Source organism: Suricata suricatta, chromosome 6 (genome assembly GCF_006229205.1).
Source record: "Suricata suricatta isolate VVHF042 chromosome 6, meerkat_22Aug2017_6uvM2_HiC, whole genome shotgun sequence".
In the NCBI taxonomy this organism is placed as follows: Eukaryota; Metazoa; Chordata; class Mammalia; order Carnivora; family Herpestidae; genus Suricata; species Suricata suricatta.
The window spans coordinates 25,670,933-25,685,512 of record NC_043705.1 but is presented as its reverse complement, the minus strand read 5'-3'; the positions used below and the strand labels follow the sequence as shown (position 1 = coordinate 25,685,512).

The 14,580-nt window shown below is 43.7% G+C and overlaps 1 protein-coding gene and 1 long non-coding RNA gene across 2 annotated transcripts in view; one reads left to right on the top strand and one right to left on the bottom strand.

Annotated features, from left to right (window-relative positions):
- The window catches only part of SAR1B (secretion associated Ras related GTPase 1B), a 24,691-nt gene extending 23,821 nt beyond the window's left edge, over positions 1 to 870 (top strand). The window contains exon 7 of the mRNA XM_029941170.1: positions 748 to 870. Coding sequence (XP_029797030.1) covers positions 748 to 870 — 123 coding nt within the window. The remainder of the gene's footprint in view (positions 1 to 747) is intronic.
- Positions 871 to 7,922: 7,052 nt separating this feature from the next.
- On the bottom strand, positions 7,923 to 9,200 carry LOC115293628. Its single transcript, XR_003909537.1, has 3 exons — positions 9,050 to 9,200; positions 8,780 to 8,846; positions 7,923 to 7,993 (listed from the first exon to the last, which is right to left on the bottom strand). It is a non-coding gene; the product is annotated as an uncharacterized LOC115293628 (long non-coding RNA).
- Positions 9,201 to 14,580: the final 5,380 nt, after the last annotated feature.

Sequence of the window (14,580 nt, the reverse complement as noted above, 5' to 3'; positions counted from 1 at the left end):
GACATTACCCCCGGCGCCATTTGTATAGAACAACTTTCCAGCAGTACATTTGAAGCACTTTTTAACAATGTGAAACTACAAATATAAACCATATTTAAAAGCTCATCATGTCAAATTTTTATGTACTATTTTGGAACTAGTTTTTAAATTTTGATTATATGTCCACCTGTCTTAAGTGTATAGTTAATAATTAGCTTATTGATGATTGCATGATGCCTTACAGTTTTCAATATTTTTTCGTATGCAAACGTCATGCAATAAAACAAACCCTAATGTTTGGCATCTTTGTTGGGCAGATGTTTCATTTTAATATGTCGTATCTAGCTAGTATGCTCTAAATTATGAGTAATATCATAATAGGAGGTTGTGGGGAAAGGAGAATGCTTTGGAATTTTTAGAATAGTGTTTAAGTCCCTAGAGACTTTTGCGTTTACCAGGAGACAGGTTTTGTTCGGTTGCACCTTATACCACATTTATCTTGGAATCATGTGTATTTTTAACAGTAATGCTACCATTAGTGGTGCTGAGGGGGTCCACGTCCTAGTTGCTGTGAGGTCGGCCTTCTGAAGAAAAGCACATCTGCCAGCACAACACAAGGTTAATCTGGGGTATGAAAGGCCCTATGGCTCCATTCTAGTCTAATTCTGAAGCGTTCCAAACTCATTGGTGCCCAGTTCGGTAATTTGTGCCTTTTCACCAAAAGCAGTGACAGGCACCAGGCTCCCCACGTCTAGAGGTACTCCCCAGTCCCCTTTACCCAATGGTACTCTCAGGGCGGGCGGCAAGCAGGATGTTGTGCATAGTTTCACTGTGGAGGCCTGCACGTGTGAGGGGAAAGAACGCCTCTTCCGCTTCCGGTGTCAGAGATGAGTGGGGATTCTGGTCCTATGCTGTAGCTCTTCTACATTGTTTGGCACATTTTATTTCCTAGGAGAAATAAATGAACGCTTGTATTTAATTTTCATTAATTGTCTCAGCTGTTACTTTATAGCACAAAGGCTTTTGTTTTTAGGTATAGTGCTTGCGGTGTGGTAGTGTCTACAAGTCTGATAAACTTAATAAAATTTTAGTTAGCTTTTTAAATCACTTTAATTTTCTAAGAAACTGAGGGGTTTTTTTTCCCATGTCAGAGATTCTCCTAATTACTAAAATAAGCGGAAAGTGCCAAATATGTATTTTTAAAGACTCCCAAACTTAAGATCTTTCTTGGTTATAAGCCAAGATTTTAGAGTCTATTTAACCAATTCCCTTGAGAATAGATTGCTCCAGTCCCATCAAGAATAATTTTAATATCAGAATTGGTGTTTTCTTTAGCTGTTTTCCAAATCATGTATTAGAGTCCTTTCTGTCATCAATAAGATAACATATGAGGTAGATAAAGACTGAGGGATAGGACTGCAAGGAATTACCAGTTAGCCAAACCAACAAGGTCATTTTGACACATTTGGTTTTAGAGACTTGGCCTTTCTATTTCACTTTAAGCTTCCTTCCAAAAGAAAAATGAGAGCTTCCTCCTAGCTTCAAATCATCATGAAAAGTACATGGGAAAAGTACAAAATGATGTATCAACCTGTTGGCTTATTCTGCCACCTGTGTTTAAACTACTTCAAGGGATGCCTGGCTGGCTCATTCAGTAGAGTGTGCGACTCTTGATCTCGGGGTTGTGGGTTCAAGCCCCATGCTGGGGGTAGAGCTTACTTAAATTAAATAAGTACTCACTTCAGATGTCCTGACTAAACAAAAGTAGGCCTTATTAAAAGTAACTGCCTCTCATTTTTGGTATCTGTCTTCAGCACCAACAGGGATATGCCTTTTCTTCAAGTATTTCCTTATATTGGAATATTGAAGCCCATTACCTGTATCATAAACTGGTATAAAGGAAAAAGCTTACTAGTTTCTCTAAAGAAGAAAAATGCTTTCTGGTACCAAATCTTGCTCCAGAATTCTAGTTCTGACACTGGGATCAAAGAAACAAGTCACTTTGTGGACCACAGCTCAACTGTGGATATTTTTCCAATAACCTAAGATTCTTACAGTCTGAACATCCAGAAATGAAGTTGCACTTGGCAGCACCCAGCTTTCCCACAGTTCCAGGGCGATGGGCCTGCAGAGTCCCCGAGCCACTGGGCTTACCCTCTCGCTCTTCCCGCCCCTCAGAGTGCATGTGAGTCACTGCTCCCCTTCAAGAGAAGCAAATTAGGAGAATGGCAAAAAACAGTAGAAGCACAGGGTCACAACATGTACTGTGTATGTGTCTGTGCGAGTGGGTCCAGCTGTGGAGTCTCCTGGGATAAATGGTAGCATTGGGGACACAGGTTAATGGATCTTACACTGTAGGGTGTGAAGGGTAATTGTAAACACTGCTGCATACAAGATTGAATTCCATATAAATTAGGCACTGCTCAAAAGAGGTTTTAAAATCTTAAGTCTAAAACTCTAAAAGACACTAAAAGACTAATAAGTCTCAGCCCGCTTTTTCATTTTTAATGAAATTCTTAACCCCATGCCTGTTTCAGGGACTGCTGTTAATTGTGCTTTTGGATAACTTTTTAAATTTATTCCAGTTTGTCTTTATCTCTAATTTTCAGAATGGAGGTCACAGCATTTTTAAAAATTGAAGCAAGACATTTTCTAAAGTATATGAAAAAATATTCTTCACCATTGGCTTGGTTGGCCCATTATCTTTGAGTGCCAAAGATGTATGACTTCAGATATTGCCTACATAGATGTCAGTTTTAGTTTTGTGTGCCTATGTATATGTAAACATTTAATGTGGTTTACAGTGTTGTTTCTTGTTAGTTTCCACAGGGCTCACACTTCTTTACAGTGCTTTCCTGAAAGTTACTTGTAAATCATTAAAATAGGGTAATAGCTGTGATAATTTTGTTTGTTGCCTTCTGCAAAATGATTTTATCAGCCACATTCAAAACCCAGCATTTTCGCAAGTTCCAGCATTAAAAGAAGTAGAATACTAGTTGGTATGATTTGAGAGTTTCAGGAGAAAGGTTTACTGCTCTGAAACTATTGGTTGGGACTCGGTGTGGCGTTTCAGGCTTGTTAGTCACATGATGAAAGTTTGCAAGGCTTTACTGCCAAATATATATTGACTGGAGTACATTGAGAATAGCTAATGTAAAGTGAACTCTTTCAAGGTATCTTGTGCTCATTTTATTTAGAGTATACTGTTCGGATCCTTTTATAAACCTAGGTAAAAGTTGGTGAAGCTTCAAAAAATATCTCCAAGAAAGCATGAAAAAAAGAGATTAGCAAATATAAATTCCTTAATGCAAAATTAGCAGGGAATTAAATGTTTTCTGTAAACCTTTAATTTTTTTGTTGTAAATTTAAGAGTTCAGAAAAGACTTGGTTTAAAGTCTAAATTCTCAAAACTACATGGTGGTGATGCTTCCATCATTGTTCTTTTGAAATGCAAATTAGTGCTTTTAACAACCATGACAACAACATAAAACCAGAATTAACGGGTCTTAGAATGTGGGGCTGTGCCTCTGTGTAAAGTGACAGACAGGGATTTCGTTAAAACCAGGTTTCCACTCCTGAACCCTGGAACCATCCTGCCGCACATGCGCACACACCACACATGTAAAAGGAAATCTACAGGACCTGTTGAAGATGCAGTTCTGAAAAAGCTAATTTTGTCCTCATAATTTAGAACATTAAATAAATAATGCATTTAATACCACTGATAGATTGTTCAGGGCTGTGACCTCACTTTTAAATAGAATCAAAAGTAATTCATGTAGAGTAAGCAAGTTTATCCAAGGTAAACTTTGTTTCAGGAATGTCCCCAGCCCAATAGATTTTAGGGCAGAATTTTGAGTGATTTCACAGACAATTATTTTAGAACAGCTGCACTGGAGTGGATGGATTCCTCAGCATACATTTTCAATGGGGAAGGGAGGATTCGATTTAATTTCAGTTTAAGATATTTTGGGGTAAAGGGGGGTAATAGTTCTACAGCTTTTGACATACAAGTTGCCTTTGGAATTGTGGTCATTACCACGTATAAAGATTCACATCACAGTGGCCAGCTTCACATGGGTTTCTCTATTCCCTGGTGCTGCTCCTAACATGAACTCCTAATCAGTTATGCTGAGGCCAGAGCACTCAGGGTGAATGTAGTCAGGTCCCTTAAAAGTGATCAAAGTGTTTTCCATGGTGAGGCCTTCAGTATTTGACTCAATGCAGAGTATGTTGACGTGGTAAGTCAGTGAGTTTTTCATCACTAACCTTGTTTGCACTTTTGTACACCACTGCTTGCACTAGCATCTCAGTGTGAATTTTAACAATGGTTTTATAGTTTATACAGATTGTTAAGCATAATTTATATAAAGATGTTTCTGTTTACCTTTATGTATTTTACACAGAACAGCTACAGTAGATAGTTAAATGTTCTTGAATTGTGATTGTATGTTATTTTGATTATGTTCTATTATCATTCACTCCCTATGAATTTGAGTGTCGGGAATAGAAAAATAAAATGCTAACCTGGTCTTTGAAAAACTCGAGTGTCAAGTTCCATTTTTATCATCCATATGTCATTTTCATTTTGCTCATAGAAATTTCTTGGACTTTGAAATTACGAAGATATTCCCTTTATCTTCTTTCCCTTTATGCAAAGATTCTCAAGAATCTGCTTAAGTACCAAGGCCTAATTTGCCTGCAAACAACTTCTGGGCAGATTGATACAATGTTGACTCCACTGATATATGAAAAATAGGGCAGCCAGTTGGTTTTATCTACCTCAAGGTGCTCTAGTTTTAGTATACCAGAATCTCCCGGGAAAACTGGATTTGATTTTTTATCTTTTTATTTTATTTTTATTTATTTATTTATTTTTTAAGTAAACTCTACTCCCAATGTGGGGCTTAAACTTACAACCCCAAGATCAAGAGTTCCATGCTCAGGGTGCCGGGATGGCTCAGTTGATTAAGTGGCCAACTCCTGATTTTGGTGCAGGTCGTGATCTCATTGTTCAAAAGATTGAGCCCTTGTGTCAGGGTCTGTGCTGACGGCTTAAAGCCTGCTTGGGATTCTCTTTTCCTCTCTCTGCCCCTTTAGATGCTAGTATGAGCAGCGTGCTGGCTCTCTAAATAAATAAACTTAAAATAACAAGAAAAAAAAAAGGAGACCCATGCGCTATTGACTGGGCCAGGCAGGTGCCCACCTTGGGAAGAATTTTTTATTTTTTTATTTTATTTTATTTTTTTATGTTTTATTTATTTTTGATACAGAGAGAGACAAAGCATGAGAGGGGCAGGGGCAGAGAGAGAAGAAGGTACAGAATCTGAAGACAGGCTCCAGGCTCTGAGCAGTCGGCACAGAGCTCGACATGGGGCTCAAACCCACGAACATGAGATCATGACCTGAGCCAAAGCCAGACGCTTAACCAACTGAGTCACCCAGGAGCCCCGGGAAGATTTTTTTAAAAGCAAAAGATAAGGGGCGCCTGGGTGGCTCAGTCGGTTAAGCATCTGACTTCAGCTCAGGTCATGATCTCACAGTTTGTGGGTTCGAGCCCCACGTTGGTCTCTGTGCCGACTGCTCAGAGCCTGGAGCCTGCTTCAGATTCTGTGTCTCCCTCTCTCTGCCCCTGCTGCACTCACGCTCTGTCTCTCTCAAAAATGAATAAACATTTTTTAAAAATTTCTTTTTAACATAAAAAATAATTGTACAAAAGATTGTAGGTCTGGGGTGGGGGTGGAGGGCAGGAATTTGAATCATTAACAAGCTTCTCAGGTTTTTCTGATACTAGAGTAAGTGGATTTTTCATTTAGGAGAAAACAGTGACACAACAATAATAAATACTTATAACCCTAAATGATCATTGGCTAATCAATGAAGAAAAAATAATTTTGATAAGGATTATCAAGCTGTTTTTTAGACTTAAATCCTTCCTACTTTTAACCTTTGCCACTAACAATGTGCTAAGTGACAAGCTTTGAGTGAGCTCTTAACAAAAGCAATCACAATTCTATTATAGGGGCGTCCATCAAATACAGATTTACCTATGGACTCAAATTATTTGCATTCGCTATTTCTAGTGGCATGAAGGGGCAAACGCTAAGAAAATAAAGTTAAGTTTATTTAGCTTACCTTCAACTAGACTATTTGATATTTATATGCTTGAAAAATTTTTTTAACTTTTTAAAAATTTATTCACTTATTTTGAAAGAGAGCACAAATGGTGGAAGGGTAGAGAGAGAATCTCAAGCAGGCTCTGCACTCATAGTGCAGACTTAGGGCTTGAACTCACAAACCATAAGATCATGACCTGAGCCGAAGAGACCAATGCTTAAATAAGTGAGCCACCCAGATGTCCCCCCCACTTTTTTTTTTGAGAGAGAGGGCAGGAGCAGAGAGAGAGAAACAGGATTTAGAGTGGGCTCCATGCCGACAGCAGAGAACCTGACTTGGAGCTCAAATCCATGAACTATATAGTCATGACTTGACTCTGCCACCCAGGTGCCCCTAGACTGGTATTTGTACCAAAGGTACATGCGATCCAATAGTCACAGCCCCTGCAGAACGTGAAAGACATCTTGTCTGGGAACAGGGCAGCTTCCTAGGAATATACATGTAAATGAAGCCCTTTGGGTGGTGGCTACATCCTTCTGATTCAAAGGTGAGACACTGCTGGGGTGCTTGGGTGGCTCAGTTGGTTAAGCCTCTGACTCTTGATTTTTGTTCAGGTCATGATCTCATAGTTCACAGGAGTCTGAGCCCTGCATTGGGCTCTGTGCTGACAGTGGGGAGTCGACTCTGGATTCTCTCTGCCTTCCTTTCTGTCTGCCCCTCCCCAGCTCGCATGCATGCATTCTCGCTCTCTCTCAAAATAAATAAACTTGAAGAAAGAAAAAAAAAGTATGACACTGCTTAAAAACCGGATAACTAAAATCAAGTCCAAAAGCTATAAAACAAAGGTCCCAAGAAGGGCCCTCTGTCCGTGGTGGTCCTTACACAGGGTTCAACCGGGGATTCAGTTCATTAACCAAGGTCACGGCCTATATTTACAAATCCTCTTACCACAATTTCTTTAATATTAGACATCAGGGACACCTAGGTGGCTCAGTCAGTTCAGCTGCTAACTTTAGCTCTCTGCTCAGGTCATGATCTCCTGGTTTGTGGGATGGAGCCCCGTGTGGGTCTCTCTACCGGTGTGGAGCCTGCTTGAGATTCTCCCCCCCACCCCGCTACCCCCGTGTATGCACACATGTGCACTCTCTCTCGAAATAAAGAAACTTAAAAAAATTTTAGACATTAAGGGTGCACCTGGCTGGCTCAGTCAAAGAGCATGTGATTCTTGATCTTGGGTGCAGAGATTAAACTTTAAAAAAATAAAGAAGGGCATCTGGGTGGCTTAGTTGGTTAAGCATCTGGCTCTTGGTTTTAGCTCAGGTCATGATCTCAGGGTTCATGGATTCAAGCCCCACATTGGGCTGAGCATGGAGCCCTGCTTCTGATTCTCTCTTCCTCTCTCTCAAAATAAGTAAATTTAAAAAGAAAAATGGAAAAGAAAATTAGACACCACGGCTCAATAATTTTCTGGCTATTACTTAGTAAACAAAGTCACCCTTGCTTTAGAATGTGTATTTTGATGTGGGGCATCGTAACAAATAAGATGTTTACTAAAGTCACTAAGGTCAGTGATGGCAATATGTCACTTCAAACAAGCTCTCTAGGTTGCAAAAATGAAGTGAAGGGCTTTCTTTTTTTTTTTAATGTTTTTATTTATTTTTGAAAGAGAGACAGCATGAGCAGGGGAGGGTCACAGAGAGAGGGAAACACAGAATCTGAAGACAAGCTCCAGGCTCTGAGCTAGCTGTCAGCACAGAGCCTGACGCGGGGCTTGAACCCACGAACTGTGAGATCATGACCTGAGCCGAAGTCGGAAGCTTAACCGACTGAGCCACCCAGGCGCCCCAAGGGCTTTCTTTCTTGACCAAAAGGGCTTGGGTTAATGGGTAAAACATTCCTGCAGTGAAAAGTAAAAAAGAGGAAGAAATCATTAGAGCTGAAGTTGAGGAGGACAGGGAGGGAACAAAAAGGAACTAAAGGTGAACTGTAGTCCCATTTCATCTGGGACAAGCAGAATTTCAGAAACTACAGAGATTATAAACATTGCCAAGTGACAGCACCATTTTTAGGGTTCTCCTAGCCTTTGGGTTGGGCTTGAAGTGTGTCTAGGCCTACCTCTTGATTGGGAAATTATCCCAGATTGACTGCAGTTTGGAGAAAAACAAGTTGACTTATCTATTCTAGTGACTAAACTTAAAAAAAAAAATGGGGGCACCTGGGTGGCTCAGTTGGTTGAACTTCCGACTTCGGTTCAGGTCATCTCGGTTCAGGGGTTCAGGCCCAACATGGGGCTGGCTCACTGCTGGCAGCAAAGGGCCCCCTTCTGATCCTCTGTCCCCCTCTCTCTGCCCTTCCCCCACTTGCACGCTCTCAAAAATGAACATTTAGTGAAAAAAAATCAAAGTGTAGTTGATTGACCTATGACGTAATACTATTTTCAGGTGTAGGACATCCTGATTTGAAAATTCTGTACAGTAATTCATGTTCACCACAGCTTAGTGTAGTCACCATCTGTCACCATACAACATTACTGACTATATTCTCTATGCTGTAATTCTCATCTCAGTGATTTAATTATTTTATAATTGGAAGTTTGTACCTCTTAATCCATTTTATGCTCCACAACTGGCTCACTAAAAAACCCTCCTGCCTACATTTCTTTCACCTGGAATGACACACTGACCTTATCCAAATTCTTCAACTTCAAGGCCCAAATCAAATTCTGTCACCTCTGAGAGACGTCTGTGACCCTGTGTAAAAAGAAATTCCTGGACTCAGAAAACATTGCTTCCAGCCACCTGTTTTTCTATAAAGATTCTCTAGACTAAATAAATTAGTACAATTTATAGGAAGACAGAAAGCATTTAACTTTAGCCAAAGAAGCATCATTTTGTTAAGACCGTTTGGCTGGAAGGGGTTCCGACAGCAGAGGAGGGTGACAGGACCAACTCACCTAGTCCCACTTCTAAATAACTGCATGATGAACCGCGGTTAGCTTTGGGAATGGGTCCTACTCTTCAGACTGGTTGATGGAGAATAGCTGATGTACAATGTTACTTGAGTTTCAGGGGGTACAACACACTGATTCAACAACTCTATACCCATGATTTTAACTACCATCTGATATTCTTCAATTTTGTTGCAGCAGAAAAAGTAGGGTCAAACACTGGTCCTCTCTCAATCTGGGAAGGAATAAAGAAAGGCCTAAGTTTTATTCCTGGGATCCAAATGTTAACACCTTTCATTCTCTTTTTAGCAGTAACAAATGACTTAACCTTTTTAATGCCAGGTGGAGATTATAATTCCTACCTCCAGAAGGTGTTGAAAGGATAAAGTATGAAAATGTGCTGCAAGGCTCCCTGCAGACAGCTAGCTCAGAGCCCGGAGCCTGCTTCCGGTTCTGTGTCTCCTTCTCTCTCTGCCCCTCCCCCTCTCATGCTCTGTCTCTCTCTGTATCCAACATAAATAAAAAACATTAAAAAAAATTTTTTTAATAAAAAAAAATAAAGAAAATGTGCTGCAAAAATGGAGCACCTGGGTGGCTAAGCATCTGGCTTCGGCTCAGGTCTCATCTCATGTGGGTTTGAGCTCTGCCTCTGGCTGCAGAGCTTGGAGCCTGCTTCAGATTGTCTCCTTCTCTCTGCCCCTCCTCCATTCATGCCCTGTCTCTCAAAAATATATACACATGAAAAAATTTAAGAAAATGTACTGCAAAATTGTACTCAACACTCAACAAATGGTAGCCATATATTTAACAATGTGTATTTATGAACAAAATATAGCCTTTGGTTCTGCCCAAAAAGGCAAAAGTGTTCCGGGCAGGCTAGGTCTTTTTATTTTTTTGATTGAGAGAGAGGGGGAGGGGGAGGGGGAGGGGGAGGGAGGGAGGGAGGGAGGGAGGGAGGGAGAGGGGGAGAGAGAGAGAGAGAGAGAGAGAGAGAGAGAGAGAGAGAGAGAGAGAGGGAGGGAGAGGGAGAGAGGGAGAGCGAGAGAGCGAGCAAACAAGGGAGGCACAGAATCTACACAAGCTTTAGGGTCTGAGCTGTCCCACACTGGAACTTGAACTCACTGAGGAATCATGACCTAAGCCGAAGTAGGACGCTTAACCGAATGAGCCACCCAGGCGCCCCCAAGTCGTGACAAAGAATTCCTGACTTGTCAGAATGTGCTGAACCTCTTGAAATATGATGAACAACCTCGTGCTCAATTGTGTGGACACACTCTTCCGCAAAAATGATTTATAGTTTGCATCAGGGTCTCAAATAAGTTCGTAAACCAAAAGAGGCGAGGAACCAGTAGGGCAGTTAAGGGTTTGGATTTAGGGACAAGGAATTGGGGGTTGACCTAAGAAAAGTCCTCAGGTCACTGGAGGGGACGTACAGATCTATACCAGTGTCGGTCTCGGCCTGCTCCTTCCGGAGGTCTCATTAGAGGGCACATGCACCGTGACTCTTTTCTCTCTCTCTTGAGCCCGGTGAGGCGTCCCAAAGTCCCTCAACCTCCAGAAGGCCGCGCCGAGGGCTGAAACAAGCAGATTCTCAGCGATGGCCAAAACAAGCTACTTGCTGAAGGAGGGAGCGGGGCGGTGCGTCTGAAGAGTCCTTAAATGGACGCAGGGGCGGAACCAGTACGCGGGGGCGGGACGGCGGGGAAAGTTCCGGCCTATGAGGGAGCAGCGTTCAGGCGGCGAGGGCGGGGCAGCTCGGAGAGCTCTGGCCTATGAGAGAGAGGCGTTCGGAAGGCGGGAGCGGGGCGGTGGATAGCCCTCTGCGCCTAGGAGGGAGCGGCATTAGGGTGGCGGGGATCCAGTAGGTTTTGGGGACTTCACTTTTGAGAACATCTGCTACCCCAACTGGATAAGGGGCAGAGCTGGAGAGCTCTAGCACCCGAGAAGCGAAGAAGGTAGGATCTTGTTTGTAGGATCTTTGCACAAGGACACAGCTCTGACAGCTCCTGCAGGAAATAGCAGTGCTGCTCTCTTTCCTGACTGCTTGGCAGCAGATGGCAGAAGCATGAAGTTATTTAGAGAACAGCCTGAGTTTTCCTCCACCTCAGTTTCTATATGGGGCCAGGCTCAGAATCATCAGTCTTGGGGCACCTTGATGACTCAGTCGGTAAAGCATGGGGCTCTTGATCTCAGCTCAGGGCCTGATCTCAGAGTTCGTGAGTTTGCATCCAGGTATATGACTCCGAGCTGACGGTGCAGAACCTACTTGGGATTCTCTCTCCCCCTTCTCTTTGCGCCAATCCCATCTGCTCGCTCTCTCTACCTCTCAGTAAGTAAATAAATAAACTTTAAAAAAGTATCATCAGTTTTCTGGAAGTTGGTGGCAATGGGGCCCCTCTTAGATTATCTGGAGCCTCATTTTGCCTTCCTCCTTGGAGAAGCTATACTCTGAGCTTCTGAGCACTTGAGGCTGGACAGCCCCCTCCCTGCCCCTGCCCCTCCAAAGCTCTACATAGGGGAAACCATTACTTTTCACCAGGCACTTGCCAAGTGTTGTGCTGGTGTTAGATTCAGGTTTGGGTAGCTTGGCCTCACTTCCTGTCTGCCTTTCCTTTAGTCAGCAGGCATTTCCTGAACACCTGCCTGCTGGCATCTGGCATCACACACATACCCAAGACACGATGGGAGGCCAAAGGAAAAGGCCCTCAAACTTTACCAAGGAGGTTTCTAGGAAGCAGGCACCACCAGAAGGAGTACCAACTGGTTAGCCGGAGGAGTGAGAGAGGATATGCCAAGTAGGTAGCGCAGCAAATACAAGGGCATGGCAGTTAAGGCCGCATCGTAATTTGGAGACTGCTGGAGTTCAGTGCCTGAAGGGCGAAGGGGACTGTGTGAAGAATGTACTAGGAGAAGGCAAGAGTGGAGGGGAAGACTGGAGAGCAGGAAGCCTGACCTGAGGAGGAAGCATGAAACTAGGGCTGCTATTTTCACATCTTCCGACCTGTTTCTCACCTGTAATAAGTATGTGATTTCTCACACCACTTCCAAAATCCAACATTGTATGATGCATGACCATGTTTTCTAACCTGTGGTAGGAGCTAGTGACCAGGGTAGCTTGCTCTTGGGGCCATTAAATCAGGATCAGGACATGCTATTTGAAGTTGGGACCGTCTGGATAGGCGTGTCCTTCTTCAAATGCCACAATGATTGCTGTACCGGAGTGTGTGGCACTGACAATGGGGAAGATGCTGATTTGAGGTAAAACTGAAAAGCAAGCTGGAAGCTGTTAAAACAGAAGAGATTGCCAGCCTATGAAACACTTGGCTGAGCCCTCCATCAGCTGCTGCTGTTCACTGAGCATAGTGCTGGCGTGGGGGTGGGAGGGGGAATCCGAGGCCGCATTTGTCCCATCTGACCCCTCTCTCTGCAAACCTGGGAACTGGCTTTGCCTGAAAAGTGTGGGGATCTGGTGGCTCCATCCATCAAACAGTCCAAATGTAACTGTAGGGCTAAGGAGGAGCACACTCTGCCTTCTAATCCCCTGGGAAAGTACTGACCTCTAAGAAGTGTCAGATGGACATGATATCTTAACTTAATCAAATAGCCCAAGGGGCTAGCCAGTGAACACTGGACTGGACTTGATTGCTGTGGCTCCAGCGCTTAGGGGGACCTGTCAATAGGAACACCAAGGTTCAATGAGATAATTATAGTTGAATTTAAGGAAGATTTTCTTAGCAAAGATGACTTAGCACTTGGTTGCTTTTATTTTATTGTCATTAATTTATTTATTTATGAGAGAGTGTGAGTGATGGAGGGGCAGAGGGAGAGAGAATTCCAGAGTGGGGCTCAAGCTCACCCAACGTGGGGCTCCAAATCACCGTGAGATCGTGACCTGACCCGAAGTTAGATGTTTAACCGACTGAGCCACCCAGGTACCCCAGCACTGCATTTCTTTTAAAAGGACAGTCTCTCTGTCATTAAAATTCAGGGGTTTTCTAAAGAGGGGGATTTGTAAGATGAGGTTTCACACCGTGCCACCCTCTGGACTCTGAGGTCCTATTACCCAGATGCAGCCCTTCAAGATGAGGGCCAAGCAGGAGCCAGGATTAATGATGCAAGTCGGGGCCAGTCCCACACCCTTTCTTGACTAGAAGAAAGTGCTCCTAGGCGGGTGGGGGCTGTCCCTGAGATGTGAACATCCCTTCTGATTCCTGATGCCTCTACAGGACACATTGCTCTTCCACTGATGTTAACTCACTGTTAGACTTCACATCGCATGAGACAGCGATGAGCCCCGCCTGGCCTCTTTCCCAAGCCTCCGAGGCTGCCTCCTGTATGCGGAGGCATGACTGTTACGGCTGGCCTGTGGGAAGCATGGCTATGGAACGACACACCTGTCACGGAACCAGGCAGGCCCCTACAGCCCCAAAATGGGAGTTGGGAACATCCATAGGTAAAGGTTTATTTTGCTGAGTCACTTTCCTCCTTTGGCTTCTCTTGCAAACCCCAGCTGCTCTTATGAGTTTAATCAGTTGCTCACAACATTCAGTCCCTAGCAATAGAACATTCCTTATTTCCACAAAAGGCTGGAGGTGGGGGGACAGGACGGATGTCCTATTCAGCTACAGGCTGGTTCTTGGGTTACAAGGTTTCAGGTGTACAGGATGACAGCCAAGGAGCTCAGGCCCAAGCAGCTGACTGTCACAGGTGTCACATGAGCTGCTTTCCTGATGACCACTGGACGTTTTACAGCCACCCCCTATTTCAGCTGCCACCCAGCGAGTGGTACTTGGCCAGTCCCTTCCCTGACCCCAAACCACAGTTGTCCTGGCCAGGGAGAGGGGGAGGGGAGGGAGGCCCACAAGAGCTTGTAAACAACCAGCCTTCGCCGGCTCAGATTCCAGGAAGTGAGAATTAGTAACCAGATCCCTCTGGGCTCCTCACCTCTGGTCAGCCTGCCAATGCAGAGCAGCCTCTCTGCCAAGACCTCCTCTTCTCCTCACACCTTCCGTGACTCCTCATTTTGCCCACCTGAGGCCTATGCCCACTTTGCACTTCTCAGCCACCCTGCATGGAGGGCCCAGCCAGAACTCTCATCCTCATTTGAAAAATGAAGAAATTGGGGCACCTGGGTGGCTCCGTCAGTTGAGCGTCTGACTTCAGCTCAGATCATGATCACACAGTTCGTAGGTTTAAGTCCTGCATCGGGCTCTGTGCTGACAGCTCAGAGTCTGGAGCCTGCTTTAGATTCTGTGTCTCCCTCTATCTCTGCCCCTCCCCCACTCATTATCGTTTTCTCTCTCTCTCAAAAATAAATAAATGTTTAAAAAAAATTTTTTTAAATGAAGAAATTGAGGCCCAGAAAGGCCCAAAATACAGGTTCTTAATTCTCCACTATGCCAAGCCCCCCCATTCCATTTCCTCAACAAGAAACCCTCCGTTTAGCTTTAAGTTGGGGGATCTAGGGGAGTCATGGGTACCCCAGGAAAGGCAGAGGCCCAATACTAACTTTTTGTTTTTTAGGTTTTTAGAATGGC